General features: G+C 41.7%; 1 protein-coding gene across 6 annotated transcripts in view; it reads left to right on the forward strand.

The window, feature by feature from the left end:
* The window catches only part of LOC129830155 (msx2-interacting protein-like), a 45,185-nt gene that overhangs the window by 16,223 nt on the left and 11,288 nt on the right, over positions 1–17,674 (forward strand). For 2 of the 6 annotated variants that reach the window (XM_055892471.1, XM_055892475.1), the window contains 7 exons: positions 9,910–10,070; positions 16,204–16,419; positions 16,538–16,689; positions 16,800–16,925; positions 17,068–17,181; positions 17,311–17,424; positions 17,553–17,653. In XM_055892471.1, the coding sequence (XP_055748446.1) occupies positions 9,910–10,070; positions 16,204–16,419; positions 16,538–16,689; positions 16,800–16,925; positions 17,068–17,181; positions 17,311–17,424; positions 17,553–17,653 (984 nt within the window). Of the gene's footprint in view, positions 1–9,909; positions 10,071–10,101; positions 11,042–16,203; positions 16,420–16,537; positions 16,690–16,799; positions 16,926–17,067; positions 17,182–17,310; positions 17,425–17,552; positions 17,654–17,674 lie in introns of those variants that run through there. The other 4 variants (XM_055892473.1, XM_055892472.1, XM_055892474.1 and 1 more) reach the window with 4 other exon arrangements.

Here is a 17,674-nt window from a genome sequence, read left to right on the forward strand (position 1 = left end):
TTCCAAATGGACAATGAGCCCAAGCATACTTCCAAAGTTGTGGCAAAATGGCTTCAGGACAACAAAGTCAAGGTATTGGAGTGGCCATCACAAAGCCTTGACCTCTATCCCATAGAATGTTTTTGGGCAGAACTGAAAAAGCGTGTGCGAACAAGGAGGCCTAAAAAGCGGACTTAGTTACATCAGCTCTGTCAAGAGGAATGGGCCGAATTCACCCAACTTATTGTGGGAAGCTTGTGGAAGGCTACCCAAAACCTTTGAACCAAGTTAAACAATTTAAAGGCAATGCTACCAAATACTAATTGTGTGTATGTAAACTTCTGACCCACTGGGAATGTGATGAAAGAAATAAAAGCTGAAATAAATAATTCTCTGTACTATTATTCTGACATTTCACATTCTTAAAATAAAGTGGTGATCCTGACTGACCTAAGACAGGGAATTTTTACTAGGAGTAAATGTCAGGAATTGTGAAAAACTGAGTTTAAATGTATTTGGCTGAGGTGTATGTAAACATCCGACTTCAACTGTATATAAGGTCCCACAGTTGACAGTGCATGTCATAGTAAAAACCAAGCCATGAGGTCGAAGCAATTGTCCGTTGAGCTCCGAGACAGGATTTTGTTGAGGCAAAGATCTGGGGAAGGGTACCAAAACATTTCAGCAGCATTGATGTTCCCCAAGAGCACATTGGCTTCCATCATTTTTAATTGGAAGAAGTTTGATTGCCCGGTCAAACTGAGCAATCGGGGGACCAGGGCTTTGGTCAGGGAGGTGACCAAGAACCCAATGGTCACTCTGACAGAGCTCCTGAATTCCTCTGGGGAGATGGGAGAACCTTCCAGAAGGACAACCATCTCTGCAGCACTCCATCAATCAGGCCTTTATGGTAGAGTGGCCAGACGGAAGCCTCTCCTCAGCAAAATGCACGTGACAGCCCGCTTGGAGTTTGCCAAAAGGCACCTAAAGGACAGGCCATGAGAAACAAGAGTATCTGGTCAAATGAAACCAAGATTGATCTCTTTGGCCAAAATGCCAAGTATCACGTCTGGGGGGAACCTGGCACCATCCCTACGGTGAAAAATGTTTGTGGCAGCATCATGCTGTGAGGGATGTTTTTCAGCAGCAGGGACTGGGAGACTAGTCTGGATCGAGGGAAATATGAACCTGTCAGAGCTTGAGATGATCTGCAGAGAAGAATGGGAGAAACTCCCCCAAAACAGGTGTGCCAAGCTTGTAACGTCATACCCAAGAAGACTCTAGGCTGTAATTACTGTCAAAGGTGCTTCAACAAAGTACTGAGTGAAGGGTCTGAATACCTATGTAAATGTGATATATCAGTTTAATTTTTTTTTTATATTAGCAAAAATGTCAAACCAGTTTTTGCTTTGTCATTATGGGGTATTGTGTGTAGATTGATGAGGATGAAAATAAATAAATAATTTAATCCATTTTAGAATAAGGCTGTAATGTAACAACATTTGGAAAGAGTCAAGGGGTCTGAATACTTTCCGAATGCACTGTAAATGGGCCGCTGAAATGAGCGCTCAGATCTTCTGGACCAGGTACTCAACAGATGGCGCTTAAATTGGAATTGACAGTGTTTTAACTACTTGCAGATATGAAACAGACATTACATTACCGTGTAGTTTTAATAATAAAATGGTCTGACTGTGATGTGGACATACTCTGTATTCATATCCCGAAAGAAAGAAATGATCTCACTAAAATAAATGTTAATAGAAAGTTTGCAAAAATAGATAAGATCTTGCTATTTGTGGAAAAATCACCCTGATTTAACTCTTTAGTCATATCCCAGTTTACCTATTTACTTATGGCCTTGCCTACACCTAGTGACCTGTTTTTTTAATTTTATTATATGAGCAAAAATATTCCATTTTATTTGGAACGGCAAGCCACACAAAATTAAACGGGCCTTTTTATGTAATGAATATGAATTTGGACGACAGAAATTATAAAATATTAAAGCATTAGACCTCTCACTAAAGGATTCAGTCATATAAACGTTATAATTAAATCTGAACTGGCTCTCTAGCAGATTAGTAAGTATGTCTCACCGCATGTTCAAGAATGGCCTTTTTCCATTTATTCAGATTACAACCTCTCACTTTCGGTTATTTGAAAATGAAATTATCTCCAAAATATTGCTATTTTTAAAACAAGTCATATAACGTTTGTTGCAATTCCAGTTTAATCCACCAGAAATGACAGAATAAATAATAAAACAAATATTATGGTTAGACTCATATACTAATTGATTAAAAAAAACATTATTTTCTGAAAAAAAGAAAAGGTATAATGTTTGTAAATTATATCATAAATAGGACTGCTGGAGTTATGTCACACAAAATATATGCAAATGTCTGCTCTAACCAAAATTACAACCAACTAATTCCAGCCTTACCGCAAAAATTGAAGAGGCAAGTGGAAGGGGGAAAAGTAAGGAACTTGTCTGTCGGCCCTGCATTAAAGACCAAAATTGGTTAAAGAAAATTGTGATGAATAAAAAAGTATACCAGTTTCATTTAAGGACAAAAAAACAGCTGTGCCATATAGATTGTAAAATAGTTGGGAAGAGATTTTTAATATACCGATTCCATGGCACATGGTTTATGAACTGATAACCAAAATGATGACGGATTCAACACTTAGAATTTATCAATTTAAATTATTATTACAAAATTCTTGCAGCCAATAGAATGTTTTATATATGGGGGATACAACCATCCCAGCTCTGCAGATTTTGCCGCGAAGAGAAAGAATCATTAGATCATTTGTTTTGGTACTGTCCATATGTAGCTTGTTTTTGGTCGCAGGTACAGGAATGGCTGAGAAATTGCAAAATTTACCTGGAGCTAACTGCAAATAGCACTGCTGAGTCTTTTGGAAAGTCATAGTCAATCGATCAATAATATAATACTTTTAGCAATAATTGTTACATTTACAATTTGTAGAAGCTATGAGAATAGAAAGGTTCAGAAATTTTGTGAAACATCACAGCACAGGTGAACAATATATGGCAAATATAAATAAAAAATGGATGGTGTTAAGAGATAGATGGGAGGGGTTGAGTGGAGCTGAAGTGTGGGATTGAAACAACAAGATAACTAATGTAAAATATACTGTCTGTAAAATGTATATAGGTTGAGAACTTTTGTTGAACACCACAGTTAAACATATATGGCAAGTAGAAATCAAACTGAATGGTCTTCAGAGATAGATTGGAGGGTTTGAAGGTAGCTGAATGGGATTAAAAACAACTATTGTAAAATATATTGTGTCTAAAATGTATATACTATGTATAAGTTGGAAGTAGAAGCCTAAGTGTTGTTGTCCATTAGTTTACTCCAATTGGGATAGGGGTGGTAGGGTCAGGGGGAAATAATATGTATATTTATTTACCCAAAAATATATGGTGAGTTGAGAATGATGCAGACAATTACATTGATGGAAGCTACAATCTATTTGCAATATTAAAGAAAAAACAGACCAACAATCACAAAATTAGTAAATAATATAAAATTCCCAGTTCATGCTTCAAAATCAACTTTATAAGAGGTTTAAAAATAGGTTATATTTGATTTAACATTCCATGACATACACTAAGGCATTGTTGGCAGAATAGATCAATGCAGTTCAATGCATAATTTAATATAATTCACCAATACATGTATTGGAGTCCAAAACATATTGCTATCAGGTTGTAAATCACATCTGGCCTGGTACATTGTTTGCTGCCTCCATTCGTGATGCACTGTTACAGTTTCAATAACTCAATATTTTGGACATAAACGGACGAATGTAACTTTAAGGATGGGTATGTCAATACAATCAAACTAGCAAGGACTAACAAGTCAGTCATAACGTGGTTAATAGGCCAGCGTATGTAAGAATTTTCACCTAAAATGACATACCCAAATCTAACTGCCTGTAGCTCAGGACCTAAAGCAAGGATATGCATATTCTTGATACCATTTGAAAGGAAACACTTTGAAGTTTGTGGAAATGTGAAATTAATGTAGGAGAATATAACACATTAGATCTGGTAAAAGATAACACAAAGAAAAAACATGCATCTTTTTTTCATTTTTTTCATCACCTTTGAAATGCAAGAGAAAGGCCAATATATGAATTATGAATCTAGGCGCTATTTAGATTTTGGCCACTAGATAGCAACAGTGTATGTGCAAAGTTTTAGACTGATCCAATGAAGCATTGTATTTCTGTTCAAAATGTCGTATCAACACTGCCCAAATGTGCTTAATTGGTTTATTAATACATTTTCAAGTTCATAACTGTGCACTCTCTCTCACAAACAATAGCGTGGTATTCTTCCACTGTAATAGCTACTGTAAATTGGACAGTGCAGTTAGATTAACAAGAATTTAAGCTTTCTGCCCATATCAGAAATGTCTATGTCCTGGGAAATGTTCTTGTTACTTACAACAATGCTAATCACATTAGCCTACGTTAGCTCAACCGTCCCGCGGGGGGACACACCGATACTGTAGAAGTTTTAAGCAAAGTTGCTATTCCTCAATAAAGTTATTGGAAATGTTCTTAGTTTTTTCCTGTGTTTCTTCCTAAGAAAAAAGTTAAGAAGAAATGGGATTCTTGAAAATAATGTTTTAAGAATTCTTCGTGGAAAACTACTTAACTTTAGTACAGCTAAACCCTTGTCTTGTGACAACTGGATAATTTTGTAACCGTGAATGTTTTCTTGCGCCACTGCCACAGACAGTCTGCTTCCGGACATTTAAATGCAGCAAGAAAACTAATTAAACGTGCATTATCTAGCTACCTAGTAATTAACAATATATTACAATATTCTAGAAGTGTTAAATAGCTACTGTTAGCTCGTCAATTTGTAAAGAAGAACTTGGCTAACTTAGCTAGCTAACTTACCGGTCACACAGTCCCTCTACCACTGTCTCTCCTTTCATGGACAACACCTTCACCTCCAGCTGGTCTACATGAATGATCGATACCCCCTCCAGTCTTCTTCAACTCCCTGCTTCTCTCAGCTCCTTTCTTAGCAGCCGACTTGATGTCGAACCACTTTTTTTTACAACGTCACTGTCCCTTGCCATACCCCCGACGGGAGAGACAGACTCGGCCACTCTCACCCATCCTCTCTTTTTGGTCTCTGCAGTGACTCCGCAGTTATCGAGTGTCCCCAACAGCAACCTTTTCCTGGCTGCGATTTCCTCCACCATCAATTCAAGCTCTTGTTTGCTGAAGTTTTGTGCTTTTCTTGGTTATCCATTTTTGTTTTTGATATAACTAGTCTGATGGCTATAATGTGTGAAAAATGATGTTTATTTTTGTGTATAAAGGGTTTGCGAGCCACCTAAAAAATGTATATTCTCGAGACATAAAGCAGATAAATAAATGTAATAAAATGGAAATATCAACACTTTATTATAATGGGCCAAATCCTATCATCCCTGTCACTGGTTTATTTATTGATTTCAAGCACGTCACTAATGTCAATGCCACATGAGAAGATATTTACAAAGTTCTTAGGAAAGATATTTCCGAAGTTCCTAAGAAAACTATGAATTCCTAAGAACATTAAGGAATGCACTTACGAACCTTCATATGAACCTCTTATTTTTTTCCATAAGTAGTGTTTTGTGAATCTGGCCTCAGAGCCCTATACTATGAATCTGTTTTTTTAATTTTTTTATTTAACCTTTATTTAACTAGGCAAGTCAGTTAAGAACATATTCTTATTTACAATGACGGCCTACCCCAGCCAAACACGGACAACGCTGCGTCAATTGTGCGCCGCCCTATGGGACTCCAAATCATGGCCGGATGTGATACAGCCTGGATTCCGAACCAGGGACTATAGTGACACCTCTTGCACTAAGATGCCGTGCCTTAGACCGCTGCGCCACTCGAGGAGTTAGTGAGTTAACTTTGGTCAACTCGTTATAACTGCTGACACAAAAGTGGCTCACCTTTTAGCCAGGTCAATTTCTATGGCAACAAATCCTTCAGAACTAACCTGCTCCGGGGCAGGCTAACTCGAGGTTAACTCTACTTATCCTGAATGAAGTGTGTGAGCCATGAGTTGATGACCAATCAAAGTAGATTCCCTTCCTTTCGGAGAGTGCGTCATCATCCCTTCATTCTCCAGACTATATTTGAGGAAGATGACGGATTTAAATATTTTATTAATCAAATGTTCTTGTGTGTAAAAAAAATAAAAAAATATTCAAATACATATCACACAACACATTTAGTAATAACAGGACTAGGGCTGCAAAATTCTGAAAACGTTCAATAAATTCCCTGATTTTAGCTATATCCCGGTTGGATGATTCCCGGAATCAGGAGGGAATAAACAGGATTTCTGGAAAACCAGGGTGTGCACTCAGCTGCACATGTGGTTTCAGGGAGAAATGCTACAGAGAATATTTGGAGATGGCTGGTGCGTTTTCTCACTGCCTACCTCTGTATGGGTGATAGCTCCCCCCCTCCGTGAGATCCAGTTGGAACTGGACATTTCTGGCCACTGCTGGCTCCCTGCCCACTCCCACAGGCCAGGCTCCATTAGCAGCACTTCCGAGAGTGTTTGAGAGAAGGAGGAGGAGCAGCAGGAAACAATTGACAGGGAGAAGGCTGGAAAATGAAGAAAGGAATATTGGGGTGTAGTATTAAGGGAAAATTCTTGCAAATGTGAACATATTTAATGGTCACGTATACATATAGTGCCTTCAGAAAGTATTCACACCCCTTTTCCCATATTTTGTTGTGTTCTAGCCTGATTTTAAAATGGATTCAATTAGATTTTTTGTCATTGACATACACACGATACCCCATAATGTCAAAGTGGAGTTGGTTTTTTAAATTTGATTCAAATTGATAAAAAAATTAAAAGCTGAAATGTCTTGAGTCAGTAAGTATTCAACCCCTTTGCTATGGCAAGCCTAAACAAGTTGTCACGACTTCGACCGAGGCAGGCTCTCCTTCCCGTTCGGGTGGCGTTCGGCGGTCGTCGTCACCGGCCTATTAGCTGCCACTGATCCTTTTCTCCCCCTCCCTATGTGTTTATTGGGCGCACCTGTTTTGTATGAGGGTTAATTAGTTGGGTTTATTTAATCAGCCGGCATTCACGTTTCTTTGTGCGGGATTGTTTGTATGTAAGTTGGTGTCGGTTTTGTGCTTCATGTTTCTGGACATTATTCATTCCCCACGTGTCTGGGGTAGTTTATTAGTGTACACCCAGTGTGTTAGTAGGGTGGCCTAGTTTGTCCGTGTTCCATTAAAGAGCATTTGTTTTGCAATTGCTGCTCCTGCGCTTTTTTCTTCACACTCCGACACCCAGGCCTTACACAAGTTCAGGAGTAAAAATGTGCTTAACTTATGGCTGCAAGCCTGACGTCGGTACACTTATGACAACAGCCAGCTCAAGTGCAGGGCGCAAAATTCAAAATATATTTCTTTTTAATATTTAACTTTCACACATTAACAAGTCCAATACAGCAAATTAAAGGTACACATCTTGTGAATCCAGCCAACATGTCCGATTTTAAAATGTTTTACAGCGAAAACAGCACGTATATTTATGTTAGCTCACCACCAAATACAAAAAAAGGACAGACATTTTTCACAGCACAGGTAGCATGCACAAAGCCAACCTAACTAACCAAGAACCAACCAAACTAACCAACAAACAACTTCATCAGATGACAGTCTTATAACATGTTATACAATAAATCTATGTTTTGTTCGAAAAATTTGCATATTTCAGGTATAAATCATAGTTTACATTGCAGCTACAATCAGAAATTGCACCGAAAGCAGACAGAATAATTACAGACACCAACGTCAAATACCTAATTACTCATCATAAAACATTTCTGAAAAATACATAGTGTACAGCAAATGAAAGACAGGCATCTTGTGATTCCATCCAATATTTCCGATTTATTAAGTGTTTTACAGCGAAAACACAATATAGCGTTATATTAGCTTACCACAATAGCCAGAAAGACAAGCCATTTCCCAGCAGTAAAAGTTAGCGATCGTAACAAACCAGCAAAGGATATATAATTTTTGACTAACCTTGATATTCTTTATCAGATGGCAGTCCTATAACATCAGGTTATACATACACTTATGTTTTGTTCGAAAATGTGCATATTTAGAGCTGAAATCAGTGGTTATACATGTTGCTAACTTAGCTACTTTTTCCACAACGTCTAAACAGCAACGATATTTTTCTGACACACATTCTGACCAAATAGCTATTCATAAACATAACTAAAAAATACATGTTGTAAAGGAAATGATAGATCCATTAGTTCTTAATGAAATTGCAGTGTTAGAATTCTAAAAAATAACTTTATTACGACATCCAGCTTCGGTATAGCTGAGTACCCCAAAGTTGGGCGCCGGCGACTAGTTCACATGCACGACAGATATATGAAATAGCATCATAAAATGTTTCTTACTTTTGGTGATCTTCCATCAGAATGTTGGACAAGGTGTCCTTTGTCAAGAACAATCGTTTGGATTTAGAACGTTCATTTTCCCTCTCGATTTAGCAAGCACACTTGCCAAGTGGCTCGAAGCTCTCCATGTCAACAAACGGAAGAGAACGGAACACGGCAAAACTCCCGAAAATGTTTCAATAATCTGATGAAACTATATTGAAAAAACATACTTTACGATGATATGGTCACATGTATCAAATAAAATCAAAGCCGGAGATATTAGTCGCCTATTACAGCAGCTAAACAGAAGGCAAATCCAAGTCCCCTTTCGCTCTCTCCAGAAAACAGGAAATGGGCGGACACGTCATACAAAGAGCTTGTATTCCACTTCAGACCAGGATAAACACAAAATTTCTTCTCTCACCGCCTCTTGACATCCAGGGGAAGGTGTATGAAGTGCACGTATACTAATACGTATCATGCCCATGTATAGGCAGGAAGTAGAACAGAGCATCAATTTCAGACTTTCCACTTCCTGGTCAGGAAGTTTGTGCCAAATGAGTTCTGTTTGACTCACAGATATAATTCAAACGGTTTTAGAAACTAGAGAGTGTTTTCTATCCAATAGTAATAATAATATGCATATTGTATGAGCAAGAATTGAGTACGAGGCTGTTTGAAATGGGCACCTTTTATCAGCGCTACTCAATACTGCCCCTGCAGCCATAAAAAGTTAACAAGTCACATATTAAGTTGCATGGACTTTCTGTGTGCAATAATAGTGTTAAACATGATTTTTGAATGACTAACTCATCTCTGTACGCCACACATACATATCATTTTACAGCACGATTTAACAGCACAAGCAGTCTTCCGACCAAATTGCTCTCTATTTTCCCTATTGTAGTAGTTCTATGCTACTCTCCCAACCTTGGTTGTTAGTCAAGGTGATTTGATTAAAATCCATATGGGCACGACCTGCTGAACATTTTGTGAAATTGGAACAATGGTGGCCAATATTTCAAGCCTTAATGCACTCGTGGGATAATTTGTATATTAACCGGTGAACGGTTATGCAGAATATTCTGCTTCAACATATGAATAGAAAAAAACCCTGTATCAAAACAGATTTAATTTCATGTTGATGAATTGGGCCGATAACAGTGCCACTGCAAGACAAGTAATGGTATTACATATCTTTATGTTAGTTTAACCATCATTATTTCCAACCTCATATAGAAGGTTGTTCAAACAAACCTGATTGTTGAGTGTGTAATGGATTGAGGATGTTTACGATATACATCAGATCTGTGAGCTATATCAAAATCTTTTGTAATTGTTCAGACAAAAGTACACCATTTCTGAATTATGTCTGATATGTGAGATTCTGTGACATTCACAGTATGCTATTTTCCATTAAGCCTCTGTTCCTCTCCGGCAGCAGTGATTCCAGCAGTAGTTCGAGTGATGACTCCCCAGCACGTTCAGTTCAGTCTGCTGCTGTCCCTGCACCTTCAGCTCTGGCTTTATCTGCCGTTGACAAGGATGAGCCTCGAAAAAGTTTTGGTGTCAAGGTCCAGAATCTTCCTGTGCGTTCTACAGGTGAGGATTTGACCCCTTTTCTGCTGTGTATATACCATACATTGTCTAGTCTAGACTACAGGGTCAATACACTGTTAGGTTTTGGCAATAATTTAATTTGTTGAGTTAATGACATTGTTGTTGAGGCTCTTTGTACTGCAGATATGAATTAGTCTCTATGTACAGTATATTCGTAAAGTATTCAGACCCCTTGACATTTTCCACGTTTTTTGTTACGTTACAGCCTTATTCTTAAAATGTGTCACGTTCCTGACCTGTTTTCCTTGTTTTTGTATGTGTTTACATTTACATTTACATTTAAGTCATTTAGCAGACGCTCTTATCCAGAGCGACTTACAAATTGGAAAGTTCATACATATTCATCCTGGTCCCCCCGTGGGGAATGAACCCACAACCCTGGCGTTGCAAGCGCCATGCTCTACCAACTGAGCCACACGGGACCACGTTTAGTTGGTCAGGGCGTGAGTTGGGGTGGGCATTCTATGTTATGTGTTTCTATGTTGGGTTAAATGTGTTGCCTGATATGGTTCTCAATTAGAGGCAGGTGTTTAACGTTTCCTCTGATTGAGAACCATATTAAGGTAGGCTGTTCTCACTGTTTGTTTGTGGGTGATTGTTCCTGTGTCTGTGTCTGTCGCACCACATGGGACTGTTTCGTTTTCGTTCGTTTGATTAGTCTGTTCCTGTTCGTGCGTTCTTCGTGTTTATGTAAGTTCACATGTTCAGGTCTGTCTACGTCGTTTTGTTGTTTTGTAATTTTCCAAGTGTTTCTTCGTGTTCGTCTTTGCTTTAATAAATATTCATCATGTCTTCACAACACGCTGCATTTTGGTCTGATCCCTACTCCTCCTCTTCAGACGAAGAGGAGGAGAGAAACCGTTACAGAATCACCCACCAACCAAGGACCAAGCGGCGTGGGAGAAAGCAACAGCGATCGCAGGATTTCTGGACATGGGAGGAAATGTTGGACGGTAAGGGTCCATGGGCACAGCCAGGAGAATATCGCCGCCCCAAAGCTGAGCTGGAAGCAGCGAAAGCAGAGAGGCAGCGTTTTGAGGAGCTAGCCCGGAAGCAGGAGAAGGATCTGGGCTACACTACGTGGGAGGAGATCGACAGGTGGGCGATCGACCCAAGGAGAGTGCCGGAGCCCGCCTGGGATTCTCTGGCGCAGTGTGAGGAGGGATACCGGCGAATGGAGGCAGCACGACGACGCGGTAGGAAGCCTGTTAGTCAAGCCCAAAAATTTCTTGGGGGGGGGGGGGGGGGATAAAGGGTAGTGTGGCGAAGTCAGGTAGGAGACCTGCGCCAACTTCCCGATCTTACCGTGGAGAGCGAGAGTACGGGCAGACACCGTGTTATGCGGTAGAGCGCACGGTGTCTCCTGTACGTGTGCATAGCCCGGTGCGGGTTATTCCACCTCCCCGCACTGGCAGGGCTAGATTGAGTATTGAGCCGGATGTCACGGCACCAGCACGGCACCACGGCACCAGGATACATGGCACCAGTCTTACGCATGGTGTTCCCGGTTCGCCTACATAGACCAGTGTGGGTTATTCCACCTCCCCGCACTGGTCGGGCTACGGGGAGCATACAACCAGGTAAGGTTGGGCAGGCTCAGTGCTCAAGGGAGCCAGTACGCCTGCATGGTCCGGTATATCCGGCGCCACCTCCCCGCCCCAGCCCAGTACCACCAGTGCCTACACCACACACCAGGCTTCCTGTGCGTCTCCAGAGCCCTGTTCCTCCTCTACGCACTAGCCCTATGGTGCGTGTCTTCAGCCCGGTACCACCAGTTCCGGCACCACGCACCAAGCTTCCTGTGCGTCTCCAGAGCCCTGTTCCTCCTCCACGCACTAGCCCTGTGGTGCGTGTCTCCAGCCCAGTACCTCCAGTTCCGGTACCACGCACCAAGCCTCCTGTGCGCCTCCAGAGTCCTGTGCGTCCTGTTGCTGCTCCCCGCACTAGCCTGAAGGTGCGTGTCCTTAGCCCGGTACCTCCAGTTCCGGCACCACGCACCAGGCCTACAGTGCGCCTCAGCCGGCCAGAGTCTGCCGTCTGCCCAGCGGCGCCTGAACTGCCCGTCTGCCCAACGCCGTCTGAGCTGGCCGTCTGCCAAGTCCCGCCTGAACTGCCCGTCTGTCCTGAGCCTTCAAAGCCGCCCGTCTGTACTGAGCCTTCAAAGCCGCCCGTCTGTCCTGAGCCTTCAGAGCCGTCTGCCAGACAGGAGCCGCTAGAGCCGTCCGCCAGACAGGAGCCGCTAGAGCCTTCCGCCAGACAGGAGCCACTAGAGCCTTCCGCCAGACAGGAGCAGCCAGAGCCTTCCGCCAGATAGGAGCAGCCAGAGCCTTCCGCCAGATAGGAGCAGCCAGAGCCGCCAGCCAGCCATGAGCAGCCAGAGCCGCCAGCCAGCCATGAGCAGCCAGAGCCGCCAGCCAGCCATGAGCAGCCAGAGCCGCCAGCCAGCCATGAGCAGCCAGAGCCGCCAGCCAGCCATGAGCAGCCAGAGCCGCCAGCCAGCCATGAGCAGCCAGAGCCGCCAGCCAGCCATGAGCAGCCAGAGCCGCCAGCCAGCCATGAGCAGCCAGAGCCGCCAGCCAGCCATGAGCAGCCAGAGCCGCCAGCCAGCCATGAGCAGCCAGAGCCGTCAGCCAGCCATGAGCAGCCAGAGCCGTCAGCCAGCCATGAGCAGCCAGAGCCGTCAGCCAGCCATGAGCAGCCCGAGCCGTCAGCAAGCCATGAGCAGCCCCTCAGTCCGGAGCAGCCCCTCAGTCCGGAGCTGCCCCTCAGTCCGGAGCTGCCCCTCAGTCCGGAGCTACCCCTCAGTCCGGAGCTGCCCCTCATTCCGGTGTTGCCCCTCATTCCGGTGTTGCCCCTTAATCCGGTGCTGCTCCTAAATCCGGTGGGGTTAATTTGGAGGGTGGCCATTTGGTGGAGGCTATGGAAGCGGGGTTTGACTATGGTGGGGTGGGGACCACGTCCGGAGCCGGAGCCGCCACCGTGGACAGATGCCCACCCAGACCCTCCCCTAGACTTTAGGTGGTGCGCCCGGAGTTCGCACCTTGAGGGGGGGTTCTGTCACGTTCCTGACCTGTTTTCCTTGTTTTTGTATGTGTTTAGTTGGTCAGGGCGTGAGTTGGGGTGGGCATTCTATGTTATGTGTTTCTATGTTGGGTTAAATGTGTTGCCTGATATGGTTCTCAATTAGAGGCAGGTGTTTGACGTTTCCTCTGATTGAGAACCATATTAAGGTAGGCTGTTCTCACTGTTTGTTTGTGGGTGATTGTTCCTGTGTCTGTGTCTGTCGCACCACACGGGACTGTTTCGTTTTCGTTCGTTTGGTTAGTCTGTTCCTGTTCGTGCGTTCTTCGTGTTTATGTAAGTTCACATGTTCAGGTCTGTCTACATCGTTTTGTTGTTTTGTAATTTTCCAAGTGTTTTTTCGTGTTCGTCTTTGCTTTAATAAATATTCATCATGTCTTCACAACACGCTGCATTTTGGTCTGATCCCTACTCCTCCTCTTCAGACGAAGAGGAGGAGAGAAACCGTTACAAAATGGATTAATAGTTTTTTTCCCTCATCAATCTACATACAATACGTCATAATGATGAAGAAAAAACAAGATTGTACTTTTTGGACAATTGTCATCTGGTCTGATAAACAAAAATAAAACTGTTTGGCCATAATGACCATCATTATGTTTGGAGGAAAAGGGGGACGCTTGAAAGCCGAAGAACACCATCCCAACCATGAAGCATGGGGGTGGTAGCATCATGTTGTGGGGGTGCTTTGCTGCAGGAGGGACTGGTGCACTTAACTAAATAGATGGCATCATGAAGAAGGAACATTATGTGGATATATTGAAGCAACATCTCAAGATATCAGTCAGGAAGTTTTAGCTTGGTCGCAAATGGGTCTTCCAAATGGACAATGACCCGAAGCATACTTCCAAAGTTGTGGCAAAAGGGCTTAAAGACAACAAAGTCAAGGTATTGGAGTGGCCATCACAAATCGCTGACCTCAATCCTATAGAACATTTTTGGGCAGAACTGATAACGCGAGCAAGGAGGCCTACAAACCTGACTCAGTTACTTACACCAGCTCTGTCAGGAGGTATGGGCCAAAATTCACCCAACTTATTGTGGGAAGCTTGTGGAAGGCTACACAAAACGTTTGACCCAAGTTAAACAATTTAAAGGCAATGCTACCAAATACTAACTGAGTGTATGTAAACTTCTGACCCACTGGGAATGTGATGAAAGAAATAAAAGCTGAAATGAATCATTCTCTCTACTATTATTCTGACATTTCACATTCTTAAAATAAAGTAGTGATCCTAACGGACCTAAGACAGGGAATTTTTACTAGGATTAAATGTCAGGAATTGTGAAAAACTGAGTTTAAATGTATTTGGCTAAGGTGTATGTAAACATCCGACTTCAACTGTATGTAAATACGTATTTTTTTTGTTATATATTTTTTATACATTTGCAATTTGCAATTTCTTAAAACCTGTTTTCACTTTGTCATTATGGGGTATTGTGTGTAGATTGAAGATAACATATGTTTTAACTTCTTATGGCTGCAGGGGCAGTATTGAGTAGCTTGGATGAAATGTGCACAGAGGTGCCCAGAGTAAACGGCCTGCTCCTCAGTCATAGTTGCTAATATATGCATATTATTATTAGTATTGGATAGAAAACACTCAGAAGTTTCTAATACGGTTTGAATTATGTCTGTGAGTATAAAAGAACTCATATGGCAGGCAAAAACCTGAGAAGTTCCCCTTCCTGTTTGGATTTTTTCTGAGGCTGGTAGATTTTCAACCAAGCTCCCATTGAAATTACAGCGAGATATGGATGAGTTTTCACTTCCTACGGCTTCCACTAGATGTCAACAGTCAATATAACTTTGTCTGATGACTCTACTGTGAAGGGGGGCCGAAGGAGACAGGAATGAGTAACCACTGCCATGAGGTGACCACGCGCGTTCACGCGAGAGGCAGCTCCGTTCCATCGCTCATCTGAAGTCAATGTAATTCTCCGGTTGGAACGTTATTCAAGATGTATGTTAACAACATTCTACAAATTGATTCAATACATCGTTTGACATGTTTCTACTGACTGTTACGGAACTTTTGGACATTTCGTCACGTTTTAGTGAACGTGCTTTGTGACTTTGGAATTGTTTACCAAACGTGCTAACCAAGTAGCTAATTGGACATAATTAAAGGACATTATCGATCAAATCAAGCATTTATTGTGGACCTGCGATTCCTAGGACTGCATTCTGATGAAGATCATCAAAGGTAAGGAAACATTTATCATGTAATTTCTGGTTTCTGTTGACTCCAACATGGCGGCTAATTTGACTCTTGTTCTGAGCTCCGTCTCAGATTATTGCATGGTTTGCTTTTTCCGTAAAGTTCTTTTGGATATCTGACACAGCGGTTGCATTAAGGAGAGGTATATCTATAATTCCATGTGTATAACTTGTATTATCATCTACATTTATGATGAGTATTTATGTTGAAACAATGTGGCTATGCACTATCACTGGATGTTTTTGGAACTAGTGAATGTAACACGCCAATGTAAACTCAGATTTTTTTTATATAAATATGAACTTTATCAAACAAAACATGCATGTATTGTGTAACATGAAGTCCTATGAGTGTCATCTGATGAAGATCATCAAAGGTTAGTGATTAATTTTAGCTATATTTCTGCTTTTTGTGACTGCTATCTTTGGCTGGAAAAATGGCTGTGCTTATTGTGGTTTGGTGTGACCTAACATAATTGTTGTAGTGCTTTCGCTGAAAAGCATATTTGAAATCGGACACTTTGGTGGGATTAGCAACAAGATTACCTTTAAAATGGTATAAGAAACATGTATGTCTGAGGAATTTTAATTATGAGATTTCTGTTTTTTTGAATTTGGTGCCCTGCACTTTCACTGGCTGTTGTCATATCATCCCGTTACCGGGATTGCAGCCATAGTTAATCCATTTTAGAATATGGCTGTAATGTAACAAAATGTGGAAAAAGTGAAGGGGTCTGAATACTTTCCGAGTGCACTGTATGCACCACAAAGTATTTTGTCAAGCTTTTATATTGTCTTTTTCCCCTCTTTCAGATACAAGTCTGAAGGATGGCCTGTTCCATGAGTTCAAGAAGTATGGGAAGGTGACGTCTGTGCAAATCAATGGAGCTTTAGAGGAGCGCTATGGACTTGTGTTCTTTCGCCAGCAAGAGGACCAGGAGAAGGCCCTTGGCGTGTCAAAGGGGAAGCTGTTTTTTGGCATGCAAATTGAGGTCATCATCTGGAATGGCCCTGGTGCGTCCACAACTGGTATATAAAGTGGCTTAAGTTTTTCCTAACCGCTTAACCTGACCAGGAAAATCTCTGGGCTCTACCTTTTTAAACATTATTTAAACAGGTTTATGAAAACATTAATTTCTCTTTTTAGAGACTGAAAGCGAGAATGAGTTCCGGCCTCTGGATGAGAGGATAGACGAGTTTCACCCCAAAGCCACACGAACTCTGTTTATTGGCAACCTGGAAAAGACCACCAGCCACCATGACCTGCTCAATATCTTTCAGCGTTTTGGGGAGATAGTGGTATGTAAAATACATTCTGCATGTTGCAAAGGAGATTTTGTGAGGGAGGAATTGCCTAATTCAACACTGCCTCTCTAAATTTAGTGTTGCCTTTCTTTCCATTCACATAGGATATTGACATCAAGAAAGTGAATGGTGCCCCTCAGTATGCCTTTCTACAGTACTGTGACATTGGCAGTGTTTGTAAGGCCATAACGAAGATGGATGGAGAGTACCTCTGCAACAATAGGCTAAAGGTGAGGACAGCATTATAACTCACATTTTACACAAAACACTTATTTTGAATGTACAACTGAGATTTTAGTTGTTGATAGTAGTGACAGGAGTATTGTCAACAGGATAATATTGTTGATATGTTATTTATCCCTATTTTTACAGCTGGGATTTGGAAAAAGCATGCCCACAACTTGTGTTTGGTTGGATGGTTTAGCCTCCAACATCACAGAGCAGTATCTCACTCGTCATTTCTGTCGTTATGGACATGTTGTCAAGGTAAGCCTGCTGCTTTTCCTGTTTAAGCCATTTTCTCATGACACATTTCATTTCATTCCACATGTTATCTAAAGGAAGATCATATAGTTTTACCAAATGTTGTCATACTTCTCTCCCCTCCCACCACAGGTTGTATTTGACAGACCCAAAGGAATGGCCCTTATCCTGTATAAAAACATTGAATATGCACAGGCCGCTGTCAAAGAGACCAAGGGTTGGAAGATTGGTGGCAACAAAATTAAGGTCAGCAGAAAAAACATATTTTGAACTAGAATGCCTGTTGGTTGGGGGAATAGGCCAAATGATTGAAGACCATAGTCCAAACAATAATTTTTGTCTGCCTTATCAATTTCCATGTGTTTTGTTTGCAGGTGGACTTTGCCAATCAGGAAAGTCAGATGGCTTTCTATCGCTCAATGCAGGCATCTGGGCAGGACATTCGTGACTTCTATGAAATCCTATCTGAAGGAAGGTTTGTATAATTTAGCTCTAG

The sequence above is a fragment of the Salvelinus fontinalis genome, chromosome 31 (genome assembly GCF_029448725.1).
Source record: "Salvelinus fontinalis isolate EN_2023a chromosome 31, ASM2944872v1, whole genome shotgun sequence".
In the NCBI taxonomy this organism is placed as follows: domain Eukaryota; kingdom Metazoa; phylum Chordata; class Actinopteri; order Salmoniformes; family Salmonidae; genus Salvelinus; species Salvelinus fontinalis.